At 46.5% G+C, this 14392-nt stretch overlaps 1 protein-coding gene across 1 annotated transcript in view; it reads right to left on the bottom strand.

Moving 5' to 3' along the window:
• Positions 1–11500, bottom strand: part of WSCD2 (WSC domain containing 2) — a 44516-nt gene extending 33016 nt beyond the window's left edge. Inside the window, exons 1-2 of the mRNA XM_061169980.1 lie at positions 11122–11500; positions 762–876 (exon numbers count right to left, since the gene is read on the bottom strand). Of these exons, the coding sequence (XP_061025963.1) occupies positions 762–876; positions 11122–11500 (494 nt within the window). The remainder of the gene's footprint in view (positions 1–761; positions 877–11121) is intronic.
• Positions 11501–14392: the final 2892 nt, after the last annotated feature.

The following is a 14392-nucleotide window of genomic DNA, read 5'->3' as shown; positions in this document are numbered from 1 at the left end:
GGCTAGAGTCTGAAGATGAGCATGGGGACCCAGGGCACAGGGGAGGAGAAGGTCAGCTCACTCCACAGTGCCTCTAGGGCAGCAGTGCTGGTTCCCAGGCCTGGACTGAGGGTCCCAACTCGCCAGTCCTCTGGGGCCTCATCCACTCTTGGAAAGTCAGCTCCCCCCACCCCCCAGTGCATGTTCTAATCAAGAACATCATTTTCTTCTTAGATTGGAAAACACTGTCTGGACAGGTGAGTGTTTCTCCCTGGTAGAGAAACAAATAGTTTCTTGGCTGGTAAACCATTAAATAGCCCTGATCCCAGGCTCCCACCTTACCCTTCCCACGGGCATCACACAAGCCTCATGCTCACAGACTCGCACTTGCCTGCATGTAAACACCCACTTGTGCTTTCCCCACAATTCGGGACCCTTGCAAACACATCCACAGAGACTCCTGCACTCACAGCTACTGTTATTTAACGACAGTTAGGTATTGGCATTAAGCTTACAAACATATGACCCTGCATACTGTACACTGCAAACTCACTCCTAGGCAGAGTCTCACAAATGCCCATAGACCAACTCCCTGCTCAGTTGCATGCATGTATGCATGTGCACGCACGCACACACACACACACACACACACACAATCACCCTTTCCTTGTAGCCACATGTTCATCCTCCATCATGCCCTCCCATGGAAAAGGAAAGACCACCACAGGTAGGAATCTGAGAAGGAAGGGGTCTGAATGCCTGGGACACTGGTGGGGCCCTACCGTTCTGCACAGTTGTCCTGGCAACGGAAGATGGTCATCTTTTTGTAGTCGAAAAAGGACACGCCTCGAAGGGCCCGGCTCTGGGTGTCATCCAGGTAGCAGCCGATGTACTTAGCTTTGGGGAGATGAGAAAAGTCAGATTTGGCAGGGGGACAAAGCTGAAAGGGTCTCAGGAGTAACCAGTGTGCCTCTGGCTATGTGGCCTTGTTGACCTTTCGGTACCAATTCCTTCCTCTGAGCAGTAAAGTAGAAACAAGAGAGACTGAAACTCATGTGCATTGGCTGAACATGATCTATAAGGGCAGTGGTGTCCCATGGGTAAGGCTGTGGGCCCTGGAGGTCAACAGAGAGGAGGGAGGGACCTTTCCAAGGCCAGGGTTAAGGTCATGCCCCTGGGCTCTACTGGTGACAACTGGGCACCCAGTAACCCAAGCCAACATCATTCCCTAAGCACCAAGCAGATGAGACCTGTATTAGGACAGCTCTGAAGAGCTTGATAAGTTGACAGCCTGTTATCATTTCTACAAGATGGCTTAAGGTGTTATTTTCCCTTGGAAGGAACACTGGCCTGGGATATCTCAAGATCTAGGTTGTCATATGACTTTGGTTACATTCTAGTGCTGACCTAGTGCATTTAGGCCAGTTAACCTCTCTGAGGCCTAGTTTTCTTCATTGTGGGGATGAAAATATCAGCCCAATGAGGTTAAAATGGACTTATTTGTATAAACGTCTCTACCACAGTGTCTTGAATGTAACAGGCACAAAGTTAAGGTGAGTGGAATAAAAAACCGGCCATTTACAGTGCTGTATAAGTACAGTTTTCCCACCTTGTGGGCCAAGGTGAATGCTTTCATCCAAAAGGAAATTTTTAAATAATGTAAAACAACTATACAATTATAAACCATTCACTTAGTTTTCTTAAAGTAGTACACGAGCACAGGGAGATCAGCTCGGTGCTTTGTGACCACCTAGAGGGGTGGGATAGGGAGGGTGGGAGGGAGGGAGATGCAAGAGGGAAGAGATATGGCAACATATGTATATGTGTAACTGATTCACTTTGTTGTAAAGCAGAAGCTAGCACACCATTGTAAAGCAATTATACTTCAATAAAGATGTTTAAAAAAAAAAAAAAAAAAAGTAGTACACGTGTTCCTGTACTTCCTGGTAAATAGTACACAAAGATGGTACTTTACAGTTTATAAAGTCTTTTCCCATATGTTCTTACAATCATTATTATTAATGTGGACATGCACTTTGCTAAGTGCTTTACACATATTGTCTCAGTGAATCCTTAGAATGACCCTATGAGGTAAGTATTAATATTCCCACTCAATGTAGAAAAGGAAACTGAGGCCCAGAGAGGCTAAGTCACCTGCCCAACGAAACACAGCTTATACCTGTGGAGTTAGGTTTGGACCCAAGCAATCTGGCTGCAGAGCCCATGTTCTGAACTACTGCTTGTTTCTCTTTGAATCCGAGGATCTTTGCAATGACCCAGGTGCAATGACCCTTGGCATGCTTAAACTCTTTTCTTAGATGATTGAACAGAGGCCCAGAAAGGTGAAGTGAGCTATCTGAGACCTGAAACTAATTGATGGTAGAACAAAGATTTAAATCTAGATCTATGGGACCCCAAACCAGTGCTCTTTCCACCCTTGCACTTGGAAATAACTGAAGGTTAGACTGAGGACCCAGCCAGCCCTTGGAATTAAACGGCCCTCATAGGGAACGATTGAGGGAAATATTACATGCCACTTGATCTCGTTCATGGGTGGGCTGCTGTCTATTTAAACTGTGGGCTTCTTGTCCCCCTCACTCATGGTGGAGAGCAGGGTCTAGCAGAGGATACAGGTTCATTATGGAGCAATTGTTTCCCTCAACACCACCCTGGTAAGTGCAAAATTTGTCAGCCTCGCTGGAGATGCGTCTCATCCCTGATCACCTTGAATTTCTTTCATAAGACAGAGGTGATTTGGTCAACTAAGAACAGTCCATCTTTAAAAGAAACATTGCCTCCCTGGAGCGGGCACATCAGATGGTGACAGCTCTGGAAAAGCCTACATCTTGTCACTGTGCTTGTTCAACAATGCATGTCCCTCCTGTGTCACAGAAGGAACCACGGCCCTGGGGCATGGATGCTACTTACATCTGGGCTGGGAGTGAGAACCTCCACGGGCCATGGTGCTGAGAGCTTCACACCAACTTTAACTCAATAGTTCGCTAGAGGACACAGTGTCCAAGGATGGGCAGGAGGAGAAAGAAAAGGAGGAAGGAGAGGGAGGGAGAGGGGAAGGGGGGAAATGGTTGTTTTATTTTGTCAGCATGAAGTCATTGTCATCAGATCAAAAGCTCTCTGTGTGTGTCTGTGTATATGTGAGAGAGAGAGAGAGAGAGAGAGAGAGAAAGGGAGAGAGGGAGAGAGGAGAGAATATGTATTGAGTATCTATCATGTGCTATCTACTTTACTAAGTGTCATGCCTTATTTTAAAAAATTCAGTCCTCACACCCTTCTTATTAACCCATTTTATAGATGAAGAGGCTGATCCTAATGACTATTATATCTCTCTGTCTTAGAGGCAAATCTTTGTTTTGGCATATGGTATATGTTCTGACTGGTAACCACCCATGTTACTCCATGTCACTCGTTTTTAAGTAGAATTCACAACTATGTAGTCTGCCTATGTTACTACAGCTTGGAAGTGTCTCACTTAAAATTTAAGCCCAGATCTGTCCTCCAGCCATTTTACATTTGGGGAGGCTTCACTTCCATTTGGCCCACAGACTTCAGGATCACAAGGCGCCACACTGAGTCCTGATGGAGAGTAACACTCGTGACCCAGAAATGCCGGGCTTGGAGTTGGATGTACTATGACCATGGGTGGTCTCACCTTAGGGTGAGGGTAGGTGCATTTGGCCATATATGGGATAGTGGATTGTGTTAGATGAGATTTTTATAATCAAATTAATAGGAGTGAGAGTGTATGTACACACATATGTCCTCTACGGGGTGAAGGGGTGGACTGTAATGGTACTGTTTGTGTCTTCAAAGCACCCCCTCTTCCTATTTTTCTGTTAACAGATCTTAGCTGCCCTGACCATGAGGAGACACTGACCTTGAAAGAGCCAATCATATTGCACCTGCCACCAGCCAGTGATTGATGGCTACAGGGAAGGGCACCTGACCCATTCTTTGGATTTTTATAGATTAAAGCTGGGAGAAAGAAATCTGTTTCCCTTGGGTTATGACACTGGCATTCTCTAAGCCCAGAGCTACCGACAGCCACAATCCCTGGCATCAAAGTCAGTCTGTATAGGAGAAGAACCAAGCTAAGTCAGAGGCGAGCAGAGATGAGAGTTAGGAAGAGAAGGGCACAAATCATTCATTTGAAAATCTAGCCCCTTCGGTAGTTTGGTGACAAGACACAATACATTTTCTTCTTTAGCTTAAGCTGATTCAAGATGGGTTTTTTTCCCTTGCCACCAAAGGTGCACTGACTAATATGCTGATTGTCAAGCTAAGTTGCTCGAGTCCACCCAGCTTGGAGAGTCTAGACTACATCCATGTCTAGGCTGCTTTTTCCCATGTACCACATTCAGTCTCGGCTTGGGAGAAGGGCTGCTCCATCCTCCAAGAGAGGCCTTCCTGGAGGGATGATGGGAGAGGGAGGGTCTTTTGGGAGATTTGACCATAGGTCCAACTGCCCCTAAGCCTGGGCTTTTAAATGTTGTACCACCCCTTCCCTAACCCTCCCACAGGCCAGGCATCAGGCTGAGATGTCCTACATAACAGGTGCTCAAGGACTTGTTGGGTGAACAGATGACCTTCCATTTCTTCATCTGTCAACAGGAGGAAAAAAGAGATACATGGTACCTTCACTGATGCTCTGGAGAAGCATGGGCGTGTTACATACTGTGACCTGATGGACGGGCTGAGCTCTTTGGGTCAGGAAATGGATATTGAGTCTGTTTCCTCCCTGTCCTGGGCAAGTGCTGGTGACTCTTTCCCCACTGACCCTTCAGTGCAGGCTGTGGCCAACGCAACCGGTGGCCCTGTCCCTGGAGTTCTATCACCCTGCTAGCAATGAGCTCATCAGCAGGGGTAGTGTCCAACCCACTTCTGCCATTTTCCAAAGGCCCGGCGCCTCAAGTTCTGCTGTGGTGGCAGAATCTCCCGGAGATGAGGGGGAGATCGAGTATGCAACACAGGGACAAAAATCACAGGTCACTCGAGGGTGAATTAATGGCCGAGTTCACATAATCTATCAGTTTATCTCTGCAGCCATCTAAATATTGCTGAAATGGCAAAGTCCTGTCCCAGCCTGCCTATTTATCTCAAGCACAGAAACCATGAGGGGTGAGCCTAGGAGAGCACAGGCATCTGGAAAGGAGCTCTCCTGACTGTGTTTTTTCCCCTTTCCTTTACTTTTTTTTTTTCTTTTGCTTCAATTAATCTTCCTTTTCAAGAAATTTTGCTCTCTTCAATGAAAGTAATTTGTTAAAAAGATAGCTAAACATATGCTAATTTGTATTCCTCTTATTTACTGTCTGTGAGTAGATTCACAGACAGGAGGCACCAGATCTGGGTTCTAATCCTGACACTGCAGTAGCCTTGCAGTATTACTCAAGCTCCTGCCTGAAAAGTGGGAATAGTTATGGGTTGAATTGTGCCCCTCATCAAAAAAAAAAAAAAAAAAAGATAGGTTGAAGTCCTAAGCCCAGTACCTCAGAATGTGACCTTATTTGGAAACAAGGTCATTGGCGATGTAATTAGCTATGAGGTGATACTGGAGTAGGGGGGTCCCAATCCAATGTGAATGGTGTCCCTGTTAGAAAGTGGCTCTCTGAAGACCCAGAGACACAAGGAGAAGGTCATGTGAAAACAGAGGCAATGACTGGCGTTATACAGCTTCAAGGAATGCCAAGGGCGCCTGCTGATGCCAGAAGCTGGGAGAAAGGCTTGGAACAGATTTCCTCAGAGCCCATCTTTTTTTTTTTTTTTTAAAGGAAATATAGGCTTGCTTTAAATTTATTTATTTATTATTTTTGGCTGTGTTGGGTCTTCGTTTCTGTGCGAGGGCTTTCTCTAGTTGTGGCAAGCGGGGGCCACTCTTCATCGCGGTGCGCGGGCCTCTCACTATCGCGGCCTCTCTTGTTGCTGAGAGCCCATCTTGATTTTGGACTTCTGGCCTCCAGAACTTCAAGGTAATACATTTCTGTTGTTTCAAGACACTCAGTTCATGGTATTTTGCTATCGCAGCCCTCAGACTCTAATACAGGGGTAATTTTAAGATTGATTGTAAGATTGATCTCTTCATGGAGAAGAGAAACTGTATATTCCTGCTGGGGATTCTCCACCATCTTGGAAAGTTGTCCTTCAAGAGGATCACTCCAGTGCTGTCTGGGTTTCCTTGCACAGGGAATAGAATTTCCTGCTCATATCTAGGCTTCCCTGGGGTAGAAGGTATGCATCTTTCACTTTGGTCAAGGCCCATGGATCTTGCAGGCTCAGCTCAACTATCACCTCCCCCAGGAAGGCAGCCATGATACAGCCCCATGACCGAACAGGATCCCTCCTTTGGGATCCCAGAGTCCCCTGGCTTACCCCACCTTAACACTTTTCTGAAACAATTTTCCAAGTATTGTCCATTATTTTTTCAAATTAGAAATAATTTAGGCCCATTGGGGAAGAACTTTTAACAAAATGAAAAAGTGCTATAGTAGGGGAAAGCAGGATATGATGCTATATATACAGCATTCTATTCTTTAGAAATACACGCATAAAGGAAAAAGGAAGGTAAAGGTGATACACCAACAGTGTTGACTGGGACTGTTGCTGGATGGTGGGACTTTGGGCTATTTTTTTTTTCATCTCTTTTTTGCTATGTATTCTAATTTTTCTACTTTGATAATCCAGAAAAAAGTTATTTTTGAAAACATAATTTATCTTTTACTTGCCTGTCTTCCCCCAGGAGGGTGTGAATATTCCTCAGAGGAAAAAAAAAACTGTGCTTGAATCATTCTTGTGTCTCCAGCTCCCAGCATAGGGCGGGGCATACAGACATGCAGTAAATATGGAATGAATGAATGATTGCAGTTGGGGATTCTATAGCTCAGTGGTTAAGAATAAGAGTCTTGGATTCAGACAGAATCGGGTTGGAGTCTGCTCTGCCTCTTAGCAGCTGTGTGACATGGGGGGCAAGTCATTTACTCTCTCTGAGCCTCTGTTTCATAATGCATGAAAAGAGTTTAATACTTCCTACCTGATGTGAGGCTGAGTATGAGCACACAGTCTCCGACACAGAGCAGACCCTCCATAATCTGCAGAGATTGCATCTTCAGCTGGAGGAGACGGGGAGTGGGTGCCCTGCTGTCCCTTCCAAAAATGCTGACTAAATATCCCCATGTCCTTCTTTACACCCAGCCCACCCGCTCTGTAATCTGGGGTAAACAGAAACAGCACAGACTTTGAAATCAAACTGGATTTGGCTCCTGGCTCTGGTCCCAACAACTGGGTCACCTAAGGTAAGTCAAATCACCTCTGTTTTCTCCTACAGAATTACAGTATTAATAATAATAGCCGGCACATGCTAACTGCTTACTGTGTGCCAGACTCTGTGCTGAGTACTTTCTGTGTGTTGAGAAGTGAGACGATGTAGTGGTTAAGGTTCAGGTGTAAGATTCAAACCACCTGGGTTCAAATATTGGTATACCCACTCCTCCAGCTGGATAACCTTGGGCAGGTTACCTAGCCTCTCTGTGCCTTAGTTTCTTCCCTGTATGGGGGAGTTAATAACAGTGTCTACTTAATTGAGTTGCTACGAAGATTACATGAGGTAATAGATGCAAAGGGTTTAGAACAGTGCCTGGCATTTAGAGAGCATGCTATTGATTTATCTTATATAATCATCACATCAGTCATCTGATGTTAAGTACTTTTTATCTCCCAAAGGAAACTGAGGCTCAGAGAGGTGAAGTGACCTGCCCAAAGCTGCACAGCCAGCAAGCTGCAGAACTGGGATTTGAACCCTCATTTGACTGCTCAGAGCACAGGATTTCGCAAGCCTAGCAAGGTGACTGGCACATTGTAGGTGCCAGCTCCACCCAGGAAGTCAGACTTCCTGCCCAGCCCCAGCCCAGCCTGGGAGCAGCTCCACCCTCACCTACTGCGCCGTGATGGGCTCTGAATCCTTTACAGCTTGTCTTGCATCACTGCATCAAGCAGAGCCCTTGCCAGCTTCAGAGAAAAGCCAAATGTGTTTAGCATCAGGTCAAAGAAGCGTCTCGTTTTTATTAGCGTTAATCTAATATGTTGTCTTTCCTTGCTGAACTCTGAATAAGTTAATCAAGGACAGTCTGAATTTGTGTTTTCTTAATAAGACCATCTGATTCCAAAGCTGCCTGCTGAGAGCTCTGGGGTCCAGGCTTCTTTCTTATTTTCTCTTCCTTCTCTCTTTATATTTTATAAAATATATAAGATTTCCAGAGGCAGGGGGGATAGCGTGGTAGAGAAGAAGGCTCACAAGCTTTGGAATTAAATGGACCTTGTTTCAAACCTCAGTTCTTCCACTCACTACCTGCGTAACCTGGGGTAAGTGACTTCTCCCTGAGTTTTAAATTTTCCCATTTGTAAAATAGGATAATAGTCTCTAACTTTTTGAGTTGTTGTGATAACTACATAAGGCAATGAAGCACTTATAACATGGTCTAGCCAATGATGACCATTCGATAGATGTTTAGCTATTACTTCTACTACTAACAGCAGCAACTATTAAGTGACCTATTATTATAAACCGGGAGGTGTAATAAGCATTTTACGCATATCATTCCATTCAAATAACACATGAAAAGCAAGTGGGGCAGTGACTGGCGTGAAGCAGGTGCTCAAGAAATGGTAATAATTACTCGTAATAGTGGCAGTGGTATTTCATTCTCATAACAAATGGGGGGATGTTGTTATTGTCGTTGGATAAATCAACTGTGCCACTAGGGAATCATATTCTACCAAAGGACCGCGATAAACACAGGCAATTACCATTCACATAAGGGCCATGACAGGGAGTACAGAGGAGGAACATTCGATCAAGCCTTGCGGGGGGGGGTCAGGGACAATTTCCTGGAGGTGAGCTAAGCTGAGATCTGGAGGAAGAGTAGAGCTAAGCCTGTGGAGACACTCCAGGCAGAGGGCTGGTCATTCATTCATCTGTCCACCCAATCACTCTTTCATTCAACCAGTAGGTACTGAGCGCCATCTTTGTTCCTGGTGCTGTCCCAAGTGCTGATAGAATGAGGTGACCAGGACAGGCACTATCCCTGCCTTCTTGGAGCTGACGGTCTAGTAGTAGAGACAGACTATAAACCAGAAAGCAAGTAAAAATGAGATACTTTCAGATAGTGATAAGTACTGCGACAAAAATAGAGCTGGGGAATCTGGTCCTGACCAGGCACAAAGTGGGGCTACTTTAGGACAGTCCAGGAAGACCTCTACAGGGTGGCAAGGTTTGACTGAGGTCCAGGAGGAAGGGAGGAAGGGAGCCATGCAAAGATATGGGGAAGAACATCCCAGATGGACAGGACTATCTATACAAAGATTCCTAGGTAGGATAAGACTTGGTGTGTTCAATGAACAGCAAGAAGGATAATGGGGAGGAGTGTGTGGTGAGGAGGGGTGGGAAATGTTATAACATGAGGCTGGATTGGTGGGCCATGGTGGGGACTCTGGAATTTATCCTAAGTATGATGGGAGCATATCCTAAGGCGCAGGCTTGTGGCAAACTTTGGGGTTTGCAAAGTAGCAGAAGGAGTTTGGAGTGGCTGGGGTGAGACGAAGCTTACTGATTGGAGAAGGTAGAGAGGGAAGCCACATCATGATTTCTCCATCAGTGTAGCACCTCACACCTCAACTGTGCCTACAAGACGGGGTCCCTTACCCAGGAAGATTCACAAGAATTTCCTGATCACCCCTAATGTGCAGGCATTGTGCTAGGTGTTTCCATAACCATGTCTCATTGAACTCTCAGGAGAAACCTGGCAGGGAGGGGGTCATTATTCCCATTTTACAGATGACAAGACTGAGGCATGAGAAGGTAAAGCCACTTGCCTGGACCACACGGCTGGTTGGAGTGGAGCTGGACTATGAATCCAAGTCCTCCAATCCATTCTGCCACCTCCCACAATCCCCTTCACCTCCCTGTGAAGTTTTCGAAGAGGCAGAATTCTAGGAAATTCCTGAGGGTGAGACGGTAGGGTCTTCTGGATGCTCCTGAGCCAGGTGCAGGGTGGGACTGAAGCAGGGAAATGTGCTCCCCGGGATGAGTCCCCTCCATTAGTCCTGCTTCCTTCCGCAGTGGGAGAAGGGGTTTTTCATAGGTTGAATCACAGCAGAAGCGTGACACGTGGCAGGGAACACAAGGGCTAGGGAGGTTTTCCTTCTGTCCTGATTGGTCGTAGATCCTCCCAAACCGTCTGTCCCAGATTCTGGAAACATCCATTCGTGTTAATCTCATGAACTGCAGGGGTTGTGGGGTCCTCCCCAGAATGCGGGTTAGATGGGCAGACATTGGCTGACTCTGGGAGGTAGTCATAGAGCCAGCATCCAGGCCAGACGGGTCTGATTTGAACTTACCACTTACCAGTTATGTGGCCCTGGAGAAGTGTCTTCACTTCTTCAAGCCTGTTTCCACGTCTGTTAACTGGGCATAAGTTCATATTCCTTGTTTAAGTCCGTGGAGTGTAGTGAAAATCAAATGAGGTAATGCACTTAGGAAGAAAAGCCTTTTTTAACTGTGACAGGCTAAGAAAACGCAACGAAACATGCCCAGGGCGATGAGGTTCCCCAAGTGCCATCACTGAGAGATCCAGCAAAGTGAACTGAGAGGCAATCCAGTGGAGCAGAAGCTCTGCCACTAGCTAGCTGTGTAAACTTGGGCTCTCGGTGCCTCAGTTTCCTCACCTTTAAAATGGGAATAATAGCACCTATCACATAGAGTTGTGGTGATAATTCAATGCATGTCAAGTGCTTAGAAAAGTACTTAGCCCTTAGTAAGTGCTCAATAGATGCTAGGTGTTTTGATTTTCAAGTGTATGTAACAAGGGCTAAAAAAGGCTGCAGGGGAGGGTCAGACTTTGGACTCTGACAGATTCAGGGTTCAAATCTAAGCTTGGCTGTTTACAAGCTGTGTGACCTCAAGCAAGCTACTTAATGTCTCTGAGCTTCAATTTTCTCCTCTGTGAAACCTCTTGCATGTATGATGACTGGTTCCTATTAAACACTGAACACTGGCAGCTGTTATTATATTATTATCATCATCCCCCTTCCCTTCTCCTCAGCCACCTTCCAAGCCCAGATGCTCACCCCTCTTACCTCGCTCCTCCTCCTTCTCCCGGATGCCCCTCCCCTTGAGGGCCCGGCTCCAGGCTCCCCCGTAGTCCCCCAGCTTGGCTCTCTCATTTCCGTCCTTGCCCTTGAACCAGGGTCCATACCTGCGGGCGATGCTCGAGGTTTCACCTGTATCCCGGAAGGCTCTGCCCAGATTTAAGTCACCCAAAAAGGGCAGCTCAGCGCCCTCCGCTGGGGCCCCCGCAGCGGGGTTGGCCTGGTTCTGGGAGACAGCAGGCTGACCCACAAAACCAGAGTGAAGGAAGACGAGGCTCCCAGCTGTCAGGTAGAGCACCAGGAAGGTAAAGAAACGTACAGGTTTCCTGCGGAAGTACCGCTGGAATTTGAACCAGAGCTTGGCCATAGCGGGATCATTCCGGACTGGATCGTTCCGGCTCCGCTGGGGGCTGGGGGGTGTGATCCAGGGAGGGAATGGAGGCAGGGCTCTGCTTCTCAAGCTTCCCTTAGGGATGGAGCCCCTGGGGGTCTTCAGTCTTAATCCGTCTGCGAAGGTGACTGCCAAGATCAGAGTGGGAGGGCAAGTCCAATGCTTGGCTGAAGCCAAGAGAATAGAGGACAGAGTTCACCAGCCCTCCCGGAGTCAAGGTGAGCTTCTTTGGGCCATGAAAGGGGTTTTGAGGCTCAGGACACGCAGGAGTTGGTCCCATTTTCCTACATCTTGTTCTTTGCCTCAGAGTTCCCAAAGAACTTTGAAAATAGCAATCGGAGGAGGATTTTGTGAGGGTTCACCAGCAGCTGGAGTTCGCTTCTTGCCCTTTCTCAGTTGCTCACGCCTATAGGGGCTGGATTATTTCACTGAGGGCCATGTCTGCCCTCTTCCCCAGCTGGGGACCAAGCTCAGCGTGTCCACCTGGCAGAAACAGAAGCTAGCGGGCTTTCATCCGGTTAAGCATTCTGGCTCAGGGCTGTCACCTGCAAAACAGCACAGGTACAGGCATAAGAAATCTCCTCGTAGAGGCCAGAACTCGAAGCGTTCTTGAACATTCTCAAGGGGGGATGCAGAGTCAGAGAGGGGAGGAAACCAGTGGCTCAAAGCACCCAGCAGTGCTGGGTAGAAGCGAATCCTACTGGGTCCTGGTTTGAGGGCAAGCTTTATCTTGGACAAGCACAGGTTCTTATGCCCCACACGTCTGCATATCTGTCAAATATACACTGATTCGTGGGTTACTTCAAGGCCAAAAAGTACTTCCTAGGTACCTGCTGAACTGTCTGCTGGACCTGGCTGGTACTGAACCATATCAAATTCATTCATTTTTTTTTTTCCAACAAATGTTTAGCGAGCACCTACTGTGTAGCAGGCACTGTCCTAGGTGCTGGAAATAAAGCTGTAAACCAGAGAGACACAGTCCCATCCCTCACAGGGCTCACATTGTAATGGGAGAGATCAAATCCATAGCCCCTCTCTTCTATCCAAGGAAGAAAAGAAGGAAGGAAAGCAGAATTATTTAGCAACATACGCATTCACTCAGTATTTATTGAGTGTCTCTGGTATGCCCTGCTTTGTGCCAAGCCTTCTATGTGTATTAATAATTCTTCCCCATGTTCCTGTGGGAAGTAACTATTTCCCATTTTACAGATGAGGAAACTGAGGACACACAGCTGGTGAGTGGTGGCGGTGGGATTTGAACCCAGGATGGTCCAAACACAAAACCACAGCTCTGAACCCCTGCCTTTTTGACGCTCTTTCTGCAAGTGATGGTCTGGGCATCACTTGGGAATCCAGAGACAGCCCCCGAAGCAGCAGCCCATCTCCACTGCCTCCCAATGACCAGCAGTGGCTCATCCTTTGAGGGTCCCTCAGAGTGTGGTCTGAGGAGCATCTGATTCAGAATCACTTGGCAGCCTGGTTAAACATGAAGTTTCCTGACCTCTCCAACCAGAATCTCTGGTTGAAGAGGACACCTACAGGTGTAACAAGGTGCCCTCAGGTGATGGTAATGAGCACAAAGGTTTGAGAACCACGGCTTTATGAGTAAACATTCAGAATCATCAGCCAGGAGGAAAATAGAATCTAAATTAGAAAATAGAAGACTCCACTTGGCCTATGTTGTTTCATTTTACCACCAGCAGGGGGCCTCATGACAATCTTGGCCAGTGCAAAGAATTCAGCTGTCAGCCAATGGGTGATTTGAATGGTAACAGCCCCTACCAATCCAGACAGCAGCACAGGAGTTTAACTGTGGTTCAAGGTAGAGTCCAGTGTCCCTCCATATGCCATTCTATTAATTCAGGAATTAAGTACTGAGCACCTACATGCACCAGCTACTGTTGCAGGCACTTGGAATAATTAAATGAACAAAACAGCCCCAAATCCATGCTCTTGCGGGGTCAAACTATCTGTTCATCCATCCATCCATCCATCATCCTTTAATCTATCCAGCAGTCCACCTACCCATCCGTCAAGTCACAATCTATTCACCCATCCATCATCCATTCTTTAATCTATCCATCAATTCACCTACCCCTCCATCCATTCATCATTAATCTATTCATTAATCCGTCCACCCATCCATCCATCGTCCATCCATCCATCTATCCATTCATCTGAACTGTAGCAGCCCATTCATCCATCCAACTCTCCACCCATCCATTCATCCACCCATTCTTCCATTCATTTAACAACATGTGTTGCTTGCCTACTGTATGTGTGCTTGGAATGCAGAAATAAATAATTCAGAGTTGCTGCTTTCAGAGAATTCAGAGTCTACTGAGGGAGCCAGCAATTTAAACAATCACTATACTAAATCACTATACTACATAGACAATGATAAATCCCATAGTAGATGTATATATGATATAGAGCAGCAATTAATATTAATAGCTAATGTTTACCAAGCACTTATTATGTGCCAGATACTGCTCTAAATGCTTACATACTCTGATTTAATTCTCATAACAATTCAATGAAGGAGATCTGTATCTATTTTACAGAGGCGAGGAATGAGGCTCAGAATTATTAAGCAACTTGTCCAGGGCCGCACAGCTGTGAAGTTGCAGCTGGATTGTGAACCGAGGCCCATCTGATTTCACAGCTTGTATTCCTAACCACACGCCTATTCTGGACTTATATCCCTTTGAGAATATGGCGAAAACTATAGACATATGCCCAGAAAAGAGCCCTTGCACATAAGCTCCTAGATTTTGGCTTACAATGTCAAGGGGTTTCTGGACCCCGGGGTAAGAAGCCCTGGAATGCAGGAGCCCAGAGAAGTGAGGGTCTGTAGCTGCCCTGAAG

Source organism: Eubalaena glacialis, chromosome 15 (assembly GCF_028564815.1).
Source record: "Eubalaena glacialis isolate mEubGla1 chromosome 15, mEubGla1.1.hap2.+ XY, whole genome shotgun sequence".
Lineage (NCBI taxonomy): Eukaryota > Metazoa > Chordata > Mammalia > Artiodactyla > Balaenidae > Eubalaena > Eubalaena glacialis.
This window is presented reverse-complemented; position numbering and strand designations above follow the sequence as displayed.